Source organism: Pelodiscus sinensis, chromosome 24 (genome assembly GCF_049634645.1).
Source record: "Pelodiscus sinensis isolate JC-2024 chromosome 24, ASM4963464v1, whole genome shotgun sequence".
NCBI classification, from domain to species: domain Eukaryota; kingdom Metazoa; phylum Chordata; order Testudines; family Trionychidae; genus Pelodiscus; species Pelodiscus sinensis.
In genome coordinates, this window is record NC_134734.1 from 4693151 (window position 1) to 4711960 (window position 18810).

Here is an 18810-nt window from a genome sequence, read left to right on the forward strand (position 1 = left end):
TGCTTCCTTTACTTCCACTCTAGCCTGCATGGAGGACTTCTCTGTTGTTTGTCTGGGGCGGGGTGAGACAGGAGCACAGGACCTCTGGCAGAGGACCTCAGATTGATCCACTTCATCACAGGTTTATTTGGAAAATTCATTAAAACTCATAAATAATCTGTTAAAATATTGCAATGTCCCATGTCAACATTCTCAGTTTCCATTTAAGGCAACTTTTTTCTTTCAAAGTGCCGTTGAGTTTATTTTCAGGAATGTTTCGCTGCCACTGAAACAAACTCTTGATGCCTGATTTTTGAATTGGCTGGAATATTCAAAACTCTTTGACCCAGATTGAGTGGTTGTAAATTCTCAGGGCTCCCCCACGAAGCTGTAACTTGCGATGAGCAGGCTACCATTGTCATGGCTCCTTCCCCACTCTGGCATGATAAATGCAGAAGTGGGGGCCAGCAAGTGTACCCCAAAGCCTTATCTACCAGGCTTTGGCATAAAACTTCCCCCAAGATCTTAAAACCCTAGATCTTGGGAATAAAACTTCCGCTGCCACCACCCAAATGTTGCTAAAGAAACCAGGGGAAAGATCATTTGGGAAATCTCACCCCTAAAATAAAAATCAGGACACACAATTAACCACTGCCAGGTTAATAAAAGAAAAGAAAGAACTTTTTATTATTACAACAATATTCCTGTTGCAACATAATGACTAGATAGGGAGGTAACAAAATACACTCCTGGAGAAACTCCATGGGCCTAGAACTTAGTTGCAAAGAAAAGCCAAAACATCTTGTAAGCAGTGCCAGATCTCAGATCCCATACCCAATCCTTAAAACAATAAAACCTAACGAGACTACCTAAACTTTACCCTACTTACAGAAAATGAAGAATGGTGTCTTGGAGAGAGAGAGACATGCTTGTCCCTCTCTGTAGCTGCAGAGAGCTCTCTCAGAGAGACAAAAGGGAGAAAAGAAAAAAACCCAAATTCCTTTGTCCCAGTTTGAAAAGTCCCACCTACATTCCTATTGGTCACTCCACCTGGCTAGGTGTAGTTAACCCCTTAATCCCCAGGCTGCTGGCTAACCCTCATAATCATGACAACCATGACCTAGGACAACACGAAAGTAAAAAATAACCACGCAAAGTAGGTCCCAAAAGCAGAGTAAGCAGATGTCCCAATTTTTTGCATTTGCTTTCTAGGGCAGGATATAGTTGCATATTTATAACAAATCTCCTGATATTGGGACAATCCCAATCATATTGGGACATCTAGTAATCTACCCAAAAGCCAAGTATGAGGAATTCACAATTTCTGATAAAAACCACAGCTTTACTAATGCCAAAATGTCCCACAAGTTGAAGGTGAATTTACCAACTGGTTCATTTCAGTTGTGCACAAGCTGATGCAAGAAACAGTGACTAAAAAAGTGTGGAAGGAGACAAGACGGACAGGGAGAAAACAAACAAAATATACAGTGTGCATGTGGCATGAGAACAAAGCATGCTAGGTGCAGGAACTGGGTTTGAAAATAACCAGACTAACCCTCAAGTGCATGATATCATGTGAAATGCCAGATGCATGCATTAAGATAGAATTAAACCTGTATATAAAGTAACAAATAATTGGACCTTTAGTATGCCCCGTTCACACCAGTTCCTCATGACACTGATTATCTCTGTGAAATCTACATGTTTTCCAAGAAATAAACAAGATCGGACAAGATTGCAGTCAAACTGAGTTTGTGCAGACCTAAGTTGACGAGGTCTTGGAGGCATCACAAAATCCTTCCTTGTCCCAATTCATTGTGCCCACTATGACCCACTAATATCTTCCGCTGTCCTCTCTCCATGCAGCTCTGTGCGGGTACACCTGGGGGACTATGACCTCCGGGCGAAGGAAGGCAGAGAACAAATAAGACGAATCCGCAACTACTATGTGCACCCCAAGTATCACCTTCGTCCTCGGGACAACGACTTCATGCTTCTGGAGCTGGATGAGCCGGCTGAACTCAACGACTATGTGAACACAATCAAACTGGCGACCCGTTGTTGCTCTTCTGGAACGCAGTGCACCGTGTCAGGATGGGGCTCCATCAGGTCCCCCAAAAGTAGGGAACTCGGGGGTATAGAAAGGAGGGATTTGCATTTGGAAAGCATTGAGCCACAATTGCTTGTTTTTTCTTTCTATTTGAAAAGCTTCTCTATGAAACTTCCTTTCCTTTTGTTTTCAAACTATTTTTAACCCTCACAGACGTTCTTCATGTTGAAAGGCAGCATTATAGTATAACGCAAAAGACTGGACCTAAATGAAGTGATGCGTTTGCCCTGGAACGAGAGGGGTTTTTTCCAGCTTTTCTGTTCATCAAAATTTTCATTTTTGGGAAAAGGAATGTGACCAGATCCCAGCTGGGGTTGATCGGCTGTCGCTTCAGTGGGGTCAACGGATCTATGTTAGTTTACATCGGTCATGGGTCTTTCACTACGTTTTTTAACAAAGGCTACGTCTAGACTCTAGTGCTTTTCCGGGATCCCAGAAAAGCAATGCAGCATCTAAGGAACGCATCCACTTTTTTGGACAAATTTAAAAAAAAAACAAACGCGTTCTTTTACCATCCCTGCCAACCTCATTTTACAAAGACGAAGGGATGGCTTGAAAGGTCAGGTTTTTCCAAAATTTGGCGCCATGTAGATACGCCTAATTTCAGAAAAGCTTCTTTCGAAAGAAAAGCGGGAAAAAATATGCAAATTGCGGTTTGCACTTTGTGTATCTTTTTCCAACTTTTCTTTGTAGTTTAGACACAGCCTTAGATTCAGTCTGTCACTAAGGCTACGTCTAGACTGGCATGATTTTCCGGAAATGCTTTTAACGGAAAAGTTTTCCGTTAAAAGCATTTTCAGAAAAGAGCGTCTAGATTGGCACAGATGCTTTTCTGCGAAAGCACTTTTTGTGGAAAAGCATCTGTGGCCAATCTAGACGCGCTTTTGCGCAAAAAAGCCCCGATCGCCATTTTCGCGATGGGGCTTTTTTGCGCAAAACAAATCTCAGCTGTCTACACTGGCCCTTTTGCGCAAAAGTTTTGCGCAAAAGGGACTTTTACCCGAACGGGAGCAGCATAGTATTTCCGCAAAAAGCACTGATTTCTTACAGTAGGAAGTCAGTGCTTTTGCAGAAATTCAAGTGGCCAGTGTAGACAGCTGGCAAGTTTTTCCAGAAAAGCGGCTGATTTTCCGGAAAAACTGGCCAGTCTAGACACAGCCCCTGTCTTTCACCTTGCACTCTGCTCACGTACTCTTGGTTTTCCTGTCGTTGCCTAGAGAAATTCCCCAGAATCATGCAGTGCGCAGATCTCCAGACCGTCAGCCATGCCGATTGCAAGGACAGTTACCCGGGCAGGATCACGAGGAACATGTTGTGCGCTGGAGTAGAAGAGGGTGGAATAGGCACGTGCCAGGTAAGGGTGTGGGGTAGGTGCTGTGTGTCAGAGTTCCAACGGCTCAATGCTCTTTACCTCCATAACCTCCAAATCCTCCTCAGCCTGCTATGGAGGGGCTGTCGTCACTTGGCCCCTGCCCCAGACAGACTTTGTCCCCCATTAAGAGCAGCCAGGCTGCCCTCCGGCCTCACCAAGCTTTACAGTCTGGGTTTCATCCACCTTCCTGGCCCCACCCCGGAGCACGTGACCTCACATCTGCTCTATAAGCCCTCCCTATTGTTTGGCTGTAGCCCGACAGGGCTCAAAGTAGGGCTCTCCCCGTCCCTGGGTCCCCTCCCTCCAATGAGTCCCTGTAGTCCTTGAGCTCGGGCCTGTGATCAGACCAAGCCAACAGTGACTAGGTTAAAACCTCCCCCTCAGGGCGGGCCACACCAGACCTGGGGCAGCGGCTGATGCTCAGGCCAAGCCCATAGTCAATGCTCTAGCAGGCCTAGGCCCGGGGGCAGGGCGGCAGCAAGCAGCAGTCACTGCAGTCTAGGGGCCCAAGGCCTTGGTTCAGGGCCAGCCCGCCAACAAACAAACAATCGTTCAAATGGGGACACCCAAACAATTGCTCCGGCGGAGACCTGGCAAGTGCAGGCAGTTGGACTGAAGTAGCAGAAGCGGGAGACTGCCACCCAGGGATGAGGTGGGGGAGGGGGGACACAGGTCCACCCACTCCACTGCATCCCAGCCAAGGGCCCTACCAGCAGCAGATCAGCTGCTGACCCCAGCTCTGGCTCAGTCGGACCCCTTCCGGCTGTCCCTGGGCTCCTTCCCTTCTTCCCCTGGGCACATACCTGCTCCCATAGTGGGTCCTCTGGGGCATTGGGGGTTGACACCTCTGGCAGGGCTTGTAGTTCCTCTGGCTCGAAGTCCATCTGGGGTCCCAGTGATCCAAGCCAGTCCTCAGCCTCCTATAGGTCGTCAGCTGCCTTCCAGCTCAGGAGCACAGGGCAGGCGTCTGGTTCTGGGTCTGACTAAGCTCCTGGGCTGGCCTTTTATAGTGCTAGCCACACCCCCTAACTTCCGGTCACGTGACCAGTTGGGTCCAGGCTCTGTCCACGGGGGCTCATGGAGGGGCATTTCCTCCTCTGGGCCAGGGGGCGGCCACTCCACCACTCTGCAGTGGCCCTGGGTGGGTCCTTCTGCAGGAGTGGACAGGCCCCGCTCTGTACACATGCGCTGGGGTGGGGCTGTGGTTGCTGACACTCGGCATTGTCTCCTCAGGGTGATTCAGGAGGCCCGTTGGTCTGCGACGGGAGGCTGCAGGGCGTGGTCTCCTGGGGGTCATCTGTCTGTGCCCTGCATGGACGGCCCGGGGTCTTCGCCAATGTCTGCAAAGCTTTCCGGTGGGTGAGGAACACCATACGGAGGAGGTGCTCCGGGCTCGACTGAGAGCTCCCAGCGTGTCATGCCTGCTACAATAACCCTCCAGCCCCCACCCCAGCCGTGCTGCTCCTCCTCTTGCCATGACATTGAGCAACGGGGGAGGGAAGGGGCCTGAATACAGTGCCAGGAGCTGGCCTAGGTGGGACTGGAATGGAGACGCTGCATTGGGGCCAGCCAAAGCAGCCAATAGTAGTCAGGCCTGACCATATGCTGAGGTTGGATTAAACATGTGTGAGTGGTATAAAAAGCATGAGATCGCCTGCAAATTCACAAGGCAGGTTTAAAAAAGAATGAGGTTGCCTTGAAAGTCACGAATCAGCCTGAAGTGAATGAAACTGGTTGAAAAGAATCAAGCGACTGACTTAAAATATCATGACATTTGGATTAGACTCATCAGCTCAGCCTGAGAGCCACAAGTCTGCTTTGGAAATCATGAGATCGCTGTTAAAGTCACAAGATCAGCCTGACGCTTGTGAGATGGGGCTAAGGAGCATGAGACTGGATTCTGAGGCTGGTTTTAAAATGGCCCTCCAAGGTGCTCAGGGTCTGTGATCTGGTGTCTTGCATTGGTATGGCGGGGGAGGGCTTCACTTGCGTAGACGGCTTGGAAGTCCCGAAGTCTGAGGTCTGATAGATTTCAAGCTTTGCTGTGCTACTGAAACATAGTGACAACGACAGAGCCCTGGCACTTGTTGTGTGCACAAGCCTTGCGAGTTCCTGATCAGGTGATTTTCCACCACAGCCCCCAAATTGTTCTGAGAGTCTCTGCTTGTCCAGATAGAGTCTCCCATCTTCTAAGTCTGGCGAATATTCTTTTCATTTACGTATCATTACAACCCTACCAAATTCACAGCTGTGAAAAACACATCTGTTCTTTTATGCACTTTTACACAGATTTCACAGGGGAGACCACTGTTTAGGGAGCTTGTGGAATCTCCATCATTGGAATAGTGATAGAGATGTAGCCGTGTTAGTCTGGGGTAGCTGAAGCAAAATGCAGGACAATGTAGCACTTTAAAGACTAACAAGATGGTTTATTAGATGATGAGCTTTCGTGGGCCAGACCCACTTGTTTTGATCTGAGGAATGTTTTGATCTGAGGAAGTGGGTCTGGCCCATGAAAGCTCATCACCTAATAAACCATCTTGTTAGTCTTTAAAGTGCTACATTGTCCTGCATTTTGCTCCATCATTGGAGATATTTTAGAGCAGGTTGGATAGACATCTGCCAGGGATGATTTAGACCAGTGTTTCTTAAACTGTGTTCCGCGGCACACTGGTGTGCTGCAAGGCAGTTGGAGGTGTGCCATGGAGCACAACAGAATTCAAAATGGCCGCCATTAAAGGGACAGGTGACTTTTTTTTCTCAATAACTTTCCCCCAACCCTTTTTTTCCTCAATAATCCCTCGAAGTCCCCCACCCCCCACCACCACCACCACCACCACTTTTTTTTTTTCTTTTGGTCAACAAAAAATCTTTGGCGTTCCTCATAAAAATTATTGATTAGAGTTCCTCGGTCTTCAAAATGTTAAGAAACACTGATCTAGACAGTGCTTAGTCTTGCCTTAAGGGCAGGGGACTGGACTTGATGACCTCTCAAGGCCCCTTCCAGTTCTAGTGCTCTATGATTCTCAAAGAGGAGGTCCCAAAAGCAGGCTGTGGGGAGGTTATTTGGGGGGAGTCATAGTCTTGCCACCCTTAGTTCTGCATGGCTGTCTTCAAAGCTGGTTGGCTAGAGAGCAGTGGCTGCTAGCCAAGGGCCCAGCTCTGCATGCCAAAGAACAGAAATACAAGTGGCAATACCATACCATGTGCCAGTACTTCAGCACTGCTGCTGGAGGGAGCGATGCCCTCAGAGCTAGGTGGTTGGAGAGCAGTGGCTGCTGGCCAGGACAGCAGCTCTGAAGATAATATTGCTGTCAGCCAAAAAGCAGCAGTGAGGATGGCAGTTCTGCAGTCCTCCTCCAATTGCAGCCCCCACCATAACACCCTTTTGCGTCAAGACCCCCATGGTGACAACAGTGTGACATTTCATATTGAAACGTCTGAACTCATTAAGAAGCCATGAGAGAGAAGACAGAGGCCGTTTGTGCTCATAAATGAAAGCTGGTTGGAAAATGAGGCTCCTATGTCATGGGACATTCGGACATTTCCTGGTGGGGGCACCAATCTGTTGTGAATGGGAAAGCAAAGGTGGAATTCCCAATGCCCAATACAGCAAAATGCTCCCAAATTGTTTTCCTCATGTTGAAAAGTTATGGTTCAAACTAGATTTCAGAGGGGTCGCTGTGTTAGTCTGTTTCAGCAAAAACAATAAGAATTGTAGTGGCACTTTAAAGACAAACATATTTATTGGGGTATTAGAGCATAAGCTTCTGTGAGCTATAAGTCACTTCCTCAGATGAGAAAGAAAGAAAGAAAGAAAGAAAGAAAGAAAGAAAGAAAGAAAGAAAGAAAGAAAGAAAGAAAGAAAGCCATTTCTATTATCCTTCATCTTGTCACAGGCTTAGAGCGGATACCCCTTGTCGTCCCTTCTAAGCCTCTAGTTGTATGATTCGGTGATAATGTTCAAAACCTTCCATGCCAATGATGCACACAAGAGAAGTACCCCAAAGACAAGAGGTATTGAGAAATATATCACCCTTTCTAACGCAGTTCACGGAAGAAGGTCCTGGCCACACATGCAAAACTTTAGCCGTGCTCTTTCAACACTGATTTGATCTGGGTAAGTAACACGCAGTGTACCGTGTCTAAGTTCTCTTGTCCGAATGAATCCTTTTGGAAAAGAAAGAGCAAATGTTTCATGTCGACATTGTCAGTTTGAGTCCTTTAGTTTTGACTTTGATGTTACACAGAACACAGTCTAAGGTCCCAGGGAAAACTTTCTAGCTCCGAGCAGAGTTGAGCACTGCAATAGCTTGCCTTGGATGATGATGTCAAGGATGTTCTAAAGGTACAAATGCTGCCTCCATGTGGGGCAATGGACCTCACTCGATGACCTTGGAAAGTCATTTCCATCACTAAGGCTATGTCTAGACTGCAGGCTTCTTTCGAAAGATGCTCTTTCGAAAGCATCTTTCGAAAGAGCATCTTTCGAAAGATCGCGTCTAGACTGCAGGCGGATCTTTTGAAAGAAAAATCCGCTTTTTCGAAAGAGAGCACCTAGCGAGTCTGGATGCTCTCTTTCGAAGACGGCCTCTTTACATTGAAGAACGCCTTCCTTCGAAAGAAGAACTTTCGAAGGAAGGCATTCTTCCTCGTGAAACGAGGTTTACCGCCATCGAAAGAAAAGCCGCGTTCTTTCGAAATAATTTCGAAAGAACGCGGCTTGAGTCTGGACGCAGGGGAAGTTTTTTCGGGAAAAGGCTACTTTTCCCGAAAAAACCCCTGAGTCTGGACACGGCCTAAATTTCTACGATTTTATGGCTAGCAGAAAATACAGAAGGATGGGTAGGTAGGTGGATGGATGAGTGGGTGGGTGAACATAAGAACAGGAGAAATCAGCAGCCCTGCTGAGTCAGACCAAAGGTCCGTCCAGTCCAGTGTCCTGTCTGCCGACAGTGGCCAATGTCGGGTACCCCAGGGGGAATGAACAGAACAGGGAATCACCCAGTGATCCATCTTCTGTCGCCCATTCCCAGCATCTGACAGAGGCTAAGGACACCAACCCTGCCCATCCTGGCTAACAGCCATTGATGGACCTGTCCCCCATAAATGTATCTATTTGAACCCTGCTACGGTCTTGCCCAAAGCAGCTGCGGGTGGGAAGGGAGACAATCCAGTGAGTGATTGAGGGAAGGAGGAAAGCAGTGAGCAATAGGGGCGGGGCCTTGTGGGAGAGGCAGGGAAGTGGGTGGAGCTTTGAGAGAAGAGGTGGGGCAGGGATGGGGCCTTGGAGATCTGGTTACCAACCAAGGTGGTAACCTTAGGGGCAGGTTGGAGCACCAGGGTTCAAATTACAGGGCTGGGAAAGGTGCCCTGCACACAGCCCCCCCCCAGTTCCCCATGGATGTGGGCATGTGGGACGCTTTGCCATTTATACTTCTTTACAGTTAGAACCGTTATAGGGACAAGATGGCGCAGATCAGATCTTACTTTGAACTAACCACTCACTGCTGAGGGAAGAAATAAGCTTTGGCACTCACACAAAGCCTTCTTCTTCGGGCCTGGGAACGGTCCCTCAGAGAGTCCCAGCTAACTAGGAGGTGGAGCAGATGGCTTTAGCGTAAACAGTCACATGCGCTCAGGGCGGGATTAAGGGGGGGCTAGCCGGGCAGCTGCCCAGGGTGCCAACATATGGGGAGCGCCCGATTGCAGCTGTAAGGGGCCCTGCGTATCAGGCGCTGCCATCAGGCGCCACGTGCCCGATCGCAGCTGTAAGGTGCGCAGCGCGCCGGGGGGCGGGGCCACACATGCGCCGTGCTCCCGGAGGCGGAGCCATGCATGTGTCGTGCGCCCGCTGCCCGGGGCGCAGGAACGGCTCGAGCTGGCCCTGCATGCATTGCAAGAAATGATTCAAGATCAAGTGGGCAGTTAACCCCTCTGCAGTCATAAGACCAAGGTGGGTGGGTGGGCCCTTTAAATCTCTGCTGGAGCCCCATGCAGCACGCTGTGGACAGAACGTGGGGGGGGCAGTCTGGACAGCGCTGAGGGCCAGCTTTCCCAGCCCTGCCCTTCCACCCAAGGTCCTGCCCCTTTCGGGAGCATGGAGCCACCTCCCGCACACACACACACACACACACACACACACACACACACCACTTGGCCCAGGGACCTGGTGATTCTGTCAGCTTGTCTGGCTTGGAAATAGCTCAGTGGCAAACTGCCACCACAGTATTTGTCTGGGTCTACACTTTGCTCCTTGTGTTGGTGTCCTCACTCTGCTACACAGATGCAATTATCTGGCTTACCCATCAATGATCGCGGCTTCATTTACATTTACATGGCTGCCGCACTGAGCCGACAAACAGCTGATCAGCTGTTTGTCCGCTAAGCGCGCTAGTCTGGACGCTCCCCTGCCGACATCAAAGCCCTTTGTCGGCAGCCCCTGTAAACCTCATCCCACGAGGAATAACGGTGCTGCCGACAAAGGGCTTTGATGTCGGCAGGGGAGTGTCCAGACTAGCGCGCTTAGCGGACAAACAGCTGATCAGCTGTTTGTCGGCTCAGCGCGGCAGCCATGTAAATTTAAATGAAGCCGCGATCATTTAAATCACGGCTTCATTTGCCTTTGCCTATGTGTCTAATCTACATGCCTCTGACGACAGCGGCATGTAGTCTAGACACAGCCTAAGTGTAAACTTCTAGTGGTTGCCCTATATTTAGATCAGTCCCCTGAGGAAGGCAGATTGAACTGTCAGGATGGGGCATTGTGGGCTGGCTCCTGAAAGCCGGTAATGGTTAGCGGAAATGAACGATGTCTGTGTGGACGCTGTGTTGCCCTTACTGCATCGACAGTGACTCCACGCCACTCGTGCAGTGAAGTTATCAAGTCAGCGTAGCAGGGAGGTTTCGTTGGCGGGAGCACCCGTGCAGGCACCGAGTTAGTTCAACGGGAGCCAACTCTGTAGGGCAGACCAGGAAGGAACCCAAGAATTGTGTCCAGCAAAGTTATAAACTGAAGCTCCCTGGCTCTCTGTCTGAACGTGTTGCACGGGTTTCCAGACAGAGAGGTCAGATATGGAGGGTTTTTCCAGCTCTATTTCCAAGCCAGACAAGCCGACAGACTTATCAGGTCCTTGGGCAAAGTGGGGGGGATGGCTCCGTGCTCCCAAAAGGGGCAGGACCTTGGGTGGAAGGGCAGGGCTGGGGCAGCTGGCCCTCAGTGCCGTCTGGACTGCTCCCTCTCCGTTCCGTCCAGCGCGTGCTGCACGGGGCTCCGGCGGCGATTTAAAGGGGCCAGGGCTCTCACCAACACCGCTGCAGACTCCTTTGACTCTCCAGGGCCTAGGGCAGTTGCCCCCTTTGCGTCCCCTCCACCCTCCCTGTCCTGCCTCCCCCCATTGGCAGGCTTGTTCCCAGCAATCTGGAAAAGACACTTTTGTCCCGGAATAAGCGTATCCATATGGAGAGCAAATCTGGTGAGACTGTGGGGTCAGGCGGGCGCTCAGGGTCTCCCCGCAGCTTGCCAGGCTCCATGTCGCCATGGAGACGAGATGTCTGACACAACATGGCTCCGGCAGCTGGTGTGCCCTGAAACCCCTGTGCATGAGGTGCTAATGCACTTCCGAGCACCCCGGGCCACGCACTCAGGCTGGTCCTGTCCCGGGTGGGCTTCAGACGCACCCTGGGGCGAGCGCAGGCCGACTCCAGGCCTTCCTGTTCTGACACGCGCTGAGGAGTCAACCTCAGTTTTGAGAGGTGGACGCATGAGACGAGCTTCACTTACGTCCCCTTCCTGGAGCGGAGCGTGTCGAAACCAGCCTGCCTGGGTGGAGCTGTTGGAAACAAAATGTGCGGGCGAGCCTCGGAGGCCATTCATTGGCGCTGCAATTAAAAGCTACTCACCATCCCTGAACGCTCCTGCTTATCAGCTCATTGGACTGTGAAGCAGCGGTAAATGGCGCCCTGCAGACAATGATGGGCAAAGCAATCTAGCGACTGATTTGCTGGGCTGTAATTCAAGGGGGAACCCTGATACGCTGAGGAACCGGAGGACTTCGAGCGCGGGTGGCCTTAGCCGGGGATGCGCGTGGAGGACAGCCCCGCTGCTGTAGGTGTCAGGCATGTTTGGGTGGGCTCAGGGGAGACATCGGCCCACAGAGCTCCTGCAGAGGGGTTTTTCCCAACCAGGAAAATGCCAAATCGACAGAACTTTCCCCATGAATGTTTCTCGGGGCCAGGATGGAATTTCTGGGCAAAGTAAAAGAAGAAACTCGAGCGGGATGAAAACAGCCCAGAGCACTTCTCTGGCTGCCCCTGGACCTTTCTGGAGAGGGGCAGGAACACAGGTGCATGCCGTAAATACCTAGGAATCCAGAGGGAGGGGTGTTTCACACCTGCAGTCATGGTCACCAGGTGTTTGGCAAGATCACGCTTACGTGGACATCTGTCTAATTAAAACCATGCCGGACCATGGATGTTGCTGGACTAGAGAGGTTCCACCTATACCTATCTCATAGAACTGGAAGGGACCTTGAGAGGTCATCAAGTCCAGTCCCCTGCCCTCATGGCAGGATCAAGTGCCTGACATGAGTCTCAAAAGTAGGATCAGAAAGCCACCTGGGCCTGGAGATGGGGGGGGGGGGGGGGTGGAACAGGGTCACATGGAGTGGGGAGCAGGGTCAGACAGCAGCATAGGTGTGAGGTCAGAGAGCAGTATGGGGTGAGGAGGCAGGGCTAGAGAGAAGCATGCGGATAGGGGCCAAAAGCAGTCAGGTGGGGTCAGGCAGCAGTGCAGGAGCAGGGTCAGATGGCACTGTGGGGCTGGGTGGGGGTGCAGAGCTGTTGTTCTGGCCCTCTCTTGGATAGCCTGGGAAAGAGTCCGGTGGGGGAGGGGTCACATGGCTGGTGCCCCCATATGTCCTTTTCATCAGTCTCCCCTGCCCAGCTCCCAGCAGTCCACCGTCTTCCCATCATGCCCCTTGAGACAAATCCCAGAATGCACAAAGGCCACCAGAGAAGGCCAGGCAGAGGATCACGTGTTACTGGCACACAATGTCATAGTCGTACAGCGCAAAGTCCCTGTTGTGTAACCTCACTGACACAGACTGGGATGAATGAAATAGGACACAGCGGGCCCCGGGTAGGCAATTACCATGGTTTCTGAGCAGCGCACCAGCTAGCGAACGGCCACTTGCTGCACAGCACACCTCTGGCATGGGCAAGACTGAAAATTCGTTGGCTATGGCCCACAAGCTAATGAAATTAATGAGGTACATACCGAAGAGGCCAGCTCACTGACTCAGACCGACCTGGGTGGGTGAGCAGACTGCACACACGCAGACAAGGTGCATTTGAATACAGCTAAATGTCAAAGTAGCCATCCAGGAACGGTGAGCATCAGCCAGACATGCAGGCTCAGAGACTCTAGGCTGGGACGCAGCGACCGGAAAAGATTTGGGAGGCGCAGCGGACGGCCAGATGCTGGGAGCTCCCATTGTGAACCTGTGTCCAAAAGGCTAATGCGACCCTGGGGTACATAAACGGGGGAATCTCAGGCAGGAGCAGAGAGGTTATTTTCCCTCTGATTTGACCCTGGTGTAACCACTGCTGGAATCCCCAGCCCAGCGCTCGTGTTGACAATTCACGAAGGGTGTTGCTCAACCAAAGACGTTTCAGTGAAGAGCCACGAGACTGATTAAAGGATGGGAAACCTGCCTCCTAGTGATAAACCAAAGAGCAGACTCAGTAGCATAGCAAAGAGAATGTTCAGATGTGACGTGATCCCAGGCTGCAAGTATCTCCCCAGGGAAGAAATATTTAATACTGGCTCCTCCAGCCAGCCGAGAAAGCTCTCACATGACCCAATGGCTGGGGAAATTGAAGTTAGACAAATTCAGGCAGGATATTTTTAATGGGGAAAGTAATTAACTACTGGAATGGTTGCCAAGGGGTGTTGGTGGATTCTCCATCACTGACCATGTTTCAATCAGGGCTGGACGGCTCTCTGAAATATTTGCTCTAAGAATTACATTGAGGCGTTTCTCTGGCTGGCATTGTGCAGGTGGCCAGACCAGATGGCAGTTCCTCTCCTGTGAGTATTTTGTTGGGAGTTCGAAATGTTTTCCTGTCTTGAACTCATAGACTCATAGAATCCTGGGCAGGCAGAGACCTCAGGAGTCACCGGGTCCAGCCCCCTGCCCAAAGCAGGACCAATCCCAACTAAATCAACCCAGCCAGGCCTTTGTCCAGCTGGGACTTAAACACCTCGGCTATGTCTAGACTGGCATGATTTTCCGGAAATGCTTTTAACGGAAAATTTTTCCGTTAAAAGCATTTTTGGAACAGAGCGTCTAGATTGGCACGGACGCTTTTCCGCAAAAGCACTTTTTGCGGAAAAGCGTCTGTGCCAATTTAGACGCGCTTTTCCACAAAAAAGCCCCGATCACCATTTTCGCGATTGGGGCTTTTTTGCGGAAAACAAAGCTGAACTGTCTACACTGGCCCTTTTGTGCAAAAGTTTTGCGCAAAAGGACTTTTGCCTGAACGGGAGCAGCATAGCATTTCCGCAAGAACACTGACAATCTTACATGAGATCGTCAGTGCTTTTGCGGAAATTCAAGCGGCCAGTGTAGACAGCTGGCAAGTTTTTCCGCAAAAGCGGCTGATTTTCCGGAAAAACTGGCCAGTCTAGACACAGCCCTCTAGGGATAGAGATTCTGCCCCTCCCTATGGAACCCATCCCAGCGTTTCCCCACCCTCCTAGGGAAAGAGTTTTTCCTACTATCCAACGTAGACCTCCCCGACACGCTCCTGAAAATATTCACACAATGAAAAAGGATGTTTTGTCTTCATTTCAGGCAGGCCAGCCAATGGGGGAAGCAAAGGGGGCAGCTGACCCAGAGCCCAGTGATTCAAAGAGGCTCCAGCCTCCTGGCTGCCACCTGTGCTACTGTGGTGACAGCCGGTGCCCGGGGCCCTTTAAATCTCCGCAGGAGCGCCATGCACTCCGTGGTGTTCGGAGGACCTCAGGGAGGGTGCCGTGCTCCAGGAGGCACAATAGGCTGGCTATCTCAGCCCCACCCCTTCTGCCCCAGGCCCCACCCATTCTGGGAGCACAGATCTACCTCGGGGCCAACGAAGGCTCCCCAGATTGTGGGTCAGTGGAAACATTCTATTTCCACCATTTCAAAATGCCGGGTTTGATTCTGACCTTTCTTTCTTCTTTTGCTCTCTCATTTAGGGTTGCCAGGTGTCCGGTATTGTCCCGGGCAGTCCAGTATTTTTGCCTCCTGTCTGGTAAAAAAATTCAGAAAATATCAGACACCTGAAATGTCCGGTATTTTCTGGGGGGTTTCCCTGCCAGGGGGCAAAAATACTGGACACCTGGCAACCCTACGCACACTCAGTAACCGGGCCCAGCCCTCAGGCCCCGCCTCCTCCTGCTTACCTGGTTCCACAGGGGAGATGTCTTCTGACTCAGAGCAGGAAAACAAGATGGTTGCCAGCAAAAAGCCTCAAAGGTCTTTCTTAAAAGGGCCATGCTGGTTTTTTATTTATTTTTATTTTTTTTGCTTAATAACTGTTGGAGTACTTCTAGACTACAGGCTTTTGTCAACAGAGGCTTTGTCAACAGATATTATTGACAAAGCTTCTGTCGACAAAGAGCGTCAAGATCACATCTAGTTCTGTCGATAAAGCAAGCCGCCTTGTTGACAAGAGAGTGTAGACGCAAAGGACAGTGTAGATGCAATAACATCTTCTGTTGACAGAACTCTCTCGACAAAAGGCATTATTCCTTGCAGAATGAGGTTTACCGCTGTCGACAAAACTTCCAAGTTCTGTTGACGTTATGTCGACAGAACTCAGCGGTAGTGTAGACGCAGGTAAAGTTTTGTTGGCAAAAGTCCACTTTTGTTGACAAAACCCTGTAGTCTAGACACACCCTTGGGGTCCTTTTTTCTTTTTTCTCAACAACTTTGGTCTCCGCCTTTTTGTTTCTCAACAGAATTTTTTCCCCAGTATTTTTTCTGGGAGGGGAGGGGTGTCGGTATTTTTGGATAAACCATCTGGCAACCCTCTCTCATAGCTTAACCTCGGCCTTTTCTGCTCAAAATAAAATCGACCAAGTGCCTTCAGAATTTCAGCCCCCAGCTCAGCCTCACTCTTCTCAGACCCCTCCCCAACTTCCCAGCATCCTGTTTGATGTGCACTCCCCCTGAGCTGAACTCGGCCCCCAGGGAGTTCATAGGCTGCTGGCCCCATCAGGTCTCCTGGGTCCTTCCCAGCACCTCCAAGCTTCAGGATACAGTCACGTAACGTACCAAGAATGGAACCACTTTGGAGGTGAGAACTGTCTTTGCGTTCTGTGTTTGTACGGCACCTGACGCAGGGGGCTTCCTGCTTCCCATGACTGGGGCTCAGAGGCACTTATCCCACAATAATAAGAATAATTAATTAATTGTTTAATTAATTAATACTCTCCAAGCGATGGCCTTTGGCTCTTGGGTGTGTTATTTTGCAAACAGTAATCTCTTGGGTGTGTTACTTTGCTCCCTGGTCTGCCTAGAACCAGAACCCCCCTTGTAAATCTGGGCACATCGCCTGCTTTTCTGCACATCTACCCAAGCCTCCTGACACGCCTGGGCGTGGCTGGTGTTAGCCTCAATCCCTCAGCCCTGGCTTCATGATCAGGGACCCAGCCCTGTTATTATCAGCTCTGGGAGTAGCTCAGGATTACCACACCTCCTCTTGCAAGCTGCTGAGTGTGAGGCATTAGATCAGGGGTGGGGTACCTCAGGCCCGGGAGCTGGATGTGGGCCCCAGCTTGCCTGGATCCAGCCCGCGAGGCTCAGGGGGGGCCTCCAGCATTGGGGAGTCTACGCCGGTGCTCCAGCCCCTTTTCTGCTCCCTATGGGGCTAGAGCACCCAAAGTCTGCTAAGCTGGGCCCCCCAGGCTCTGATGTGGGAGGGGAATGGGGGAGTGTCTTTCTCCTCACTTGAGGGCCACATCAGTGAGGGCTGTTTGAGGGGGGTTGTTTTGTTTTGCTTTTTGCTTCTCACCCATGTGTGGCCCCCGACTGATTTTTCTGGGGCCCTCAGCCCTCGACTCAAAAAAGGTTCCCTGCCCCTGCATTAGCCCCACCCAGCCGGAGCGTAGTGGAGCTCTGTGCCCCCTACCCCCTCGGGAGGTGGGAGCCCAGCGGCGGACCGGCTCTCTGGGCTCTTTCTAGATGCCGCTCCCCACCTGATCCCCCCGCCACTCGCCGTGGCTCAATTCAGGAGTTGTGGGACGGGGAAAGAGGAGACTAGATTTGCCTCCGAGGCCACTTCAAAAACCCCTTGGTCCCGGGGCCCCACTGGTCCCAGACCCGGGCCTCAGATGAAGGCCAGGAAGGAGGCAAAGAAAGAACCGAGGAGACAGGATCCGTGGCAGAAGGAAGACGGGCATGCTTCCTGGCTCAGGAGATTCTCTGTGTGGGATGAGGGATTGCAGGGAGGCTGTGGGAAGAGGCCCGGATTACACGTCCGGACTGGCCCGAAAAAATTAGGCTTGGGCCCCAGCTCCAGGAATCAGGTGCAGGGAGCAGGGAATTCAACGCAGCCCTGCGGCAGCTATAGGTGAGGGCTGTGACGCTCGGCCTGCTGCTGCCGGTGCCACCCTGCCCCTGCTAAGCCGGCCTGAGGGAACACACCACCCAGGCCCAGCATGTATCTTGCTTTGCATTGGAAACTGCATCATGGGGCATCGGCCCTGTCCAGCCCCTGACAGGCTGCCTGAGGAGGCGTTTCTGAGCCCAGGGGCTCACCCCCTTGCTGGAGGAGAGCCTGCAGGAAGGGGGGACCAAGGCAGGCCTGCTGGCTCCGTGGGGAGCAGCCCTGCCGGTACGCCCCTCCCTGCCAGGCTGGCAGTGCTAGGCAGCTTTGCCTGCCACTCCCGGCCCCCCGGCCTTGCCCGCGCTCAGCCCAGCTCCTGCAGCATTGGGACAGGGCCGCGCGTCCTGATGGCGTCCTGGCGGTGGCTCCAAGCGGGCACTGTCAGGCCGGCCCTTTGTCCAAGCCTCACGATGCCCACCCCAAGGGCCTCTGAGTCATGGACCGGGGCCCCAGGGAGGCAGCCAGGGCCACTCCTGCAGGGCGCCCACCGGGAGGGCGTGTTCCCTGCCAAACGAGCTTCCACCCTTCCTGGCCCAGTGCCAAGGGAAGGTGGAGCTGGTGCGGATTTAAAGGTGACGAATTTCCCTGCTAATTAACCCGCCGCTCCTTGCCGCACTCTGCCACCCAACCCCGTGCTGCCAGGAGGCCAGGCTGCGGAACCACCCTCTAAGACATGGCCCTGCTGGCCCCGGCGCTGCTGCTCCTGCTGGCTGCAGGTGAACAGGGGACTGGTGTGCGTGCGGGGACGGGGGTGCACACGTGGAGGCACACCGGGCGCACTGCCTGGGCGCTTGGTGGTGCGCCGATGTGTGTGTGACTGTGTGAGTGTGTATGTGTGTGACATGGGCAAGTGTGTAAGAGTCTGTGCGTAACTGTGTGTTGGCATGCACAGGCGCGTGTGAGTCTCTGTGTGTGCACATGTGCACGTAAGCAAAGTAATTGTGTCTGTGTGCACGTTTTTGTGAGTAATTGTGAGTGTGTGTCCTTGTGACTGTAGCCACAGGGCTGTGGGTATGTGTGTGGACGAGTGTGGAGGGGAATGCGCACATGTCTGTGTGACTGGGTGTGTGCAAATACTGTACTTGTGTGCACCTGTTTCTTACTGTGTGCACATGGGTCACTTTGTGTGCCCATGTGTTATTGCCTATGTGTATGTGTTACTGTGTGTATGTGGGTGCGCTATTGTACGTGCCTCTGTGTGTTACTGGATGTGAGTATATTTGTTACTGTATATGTGTGCGCCTGTTACTCTGTGTGCATCATGCAGTCAGTATTACTGTGTGTGTGCTTGTGTTACCGTCTATGTGTGTGCCTGGTTGCTGCGCCATGTGTGCGAATAGATTACTCTGTGTGTGTGTGTGTGTGTGTGTGTGTGTGTGTGTGTGTGTGTGTGTGTGTGTGTGCAATACCACGTGCATCCATGTGTGTTACTCTGTGTGCATGTGCGTGTCACTGTGCAAGGACGGTTAGTGGTTCAGGGAGGGGGGCAATGAACTCTTATGCCCACTCTCATGCTCCTTACCCCTGCCCCACCCCACATGTTCCCCTACCCCGCTCCGTGCTCCCCCAGGGGCGGCCCTAGACTAGCTGCCAGCAACTGTTGCCCTAGGTGAACCATACAATTGGCACCCCCAGTGATATTGCACCACCATTTAGCGCCCCATTTAACTTGGCGCCCCAGGCGACCGCCTAGTTC

At 51.8% G+C, this 18810-nt stretch overlaps 2 protein-coding genes across 2 annotated transcripts in view; both read left to right on the plus strand.

Annotated features, from left to right (window-relative positions):
- Nucleotides 1-7330, plus strand: part of LOC102447103 (uncharacterized) — a 37706-nt gene extending 30376 nt beyond the window's left edge. The window contains exons 9-11 of the mRNA XM_075908263.1: nt 1846-2099; nt 3307-3443; nt 4695-7330. Coding sequence (XP_075764378.1) covers nt 1846-2099; nt 3307-3443; nt 4695-4862 — 559 coding nt within the window. The 3' untranslated portion in view covers nt 4863-7330. The remainder of the gene's footprint in view (nt 1-1845; nt 2100-3306; nt 3444-4694) is intronic.
- Nucleotides 7331-17681: 10351 nt separating this feature from the next.
- The window catches only part of LOC102444765 (transmembrane protease serine 9-like), a 53446-nt gene continuing 52317 nt past the window's right edge, over nt 17682-18810 (plus strand). Inside the window, exon 1 of the mRNA XM_075908264.1 lies at nt 17682-17830. Coding sequence (XP_075764379.1) covers nt 17788-17830 — 43 coding nt within the window. The 5' untranslated portion in view covers nt 17682-17787. The remainder of the gene's footprint in view (nt 17831-18810) is intronic.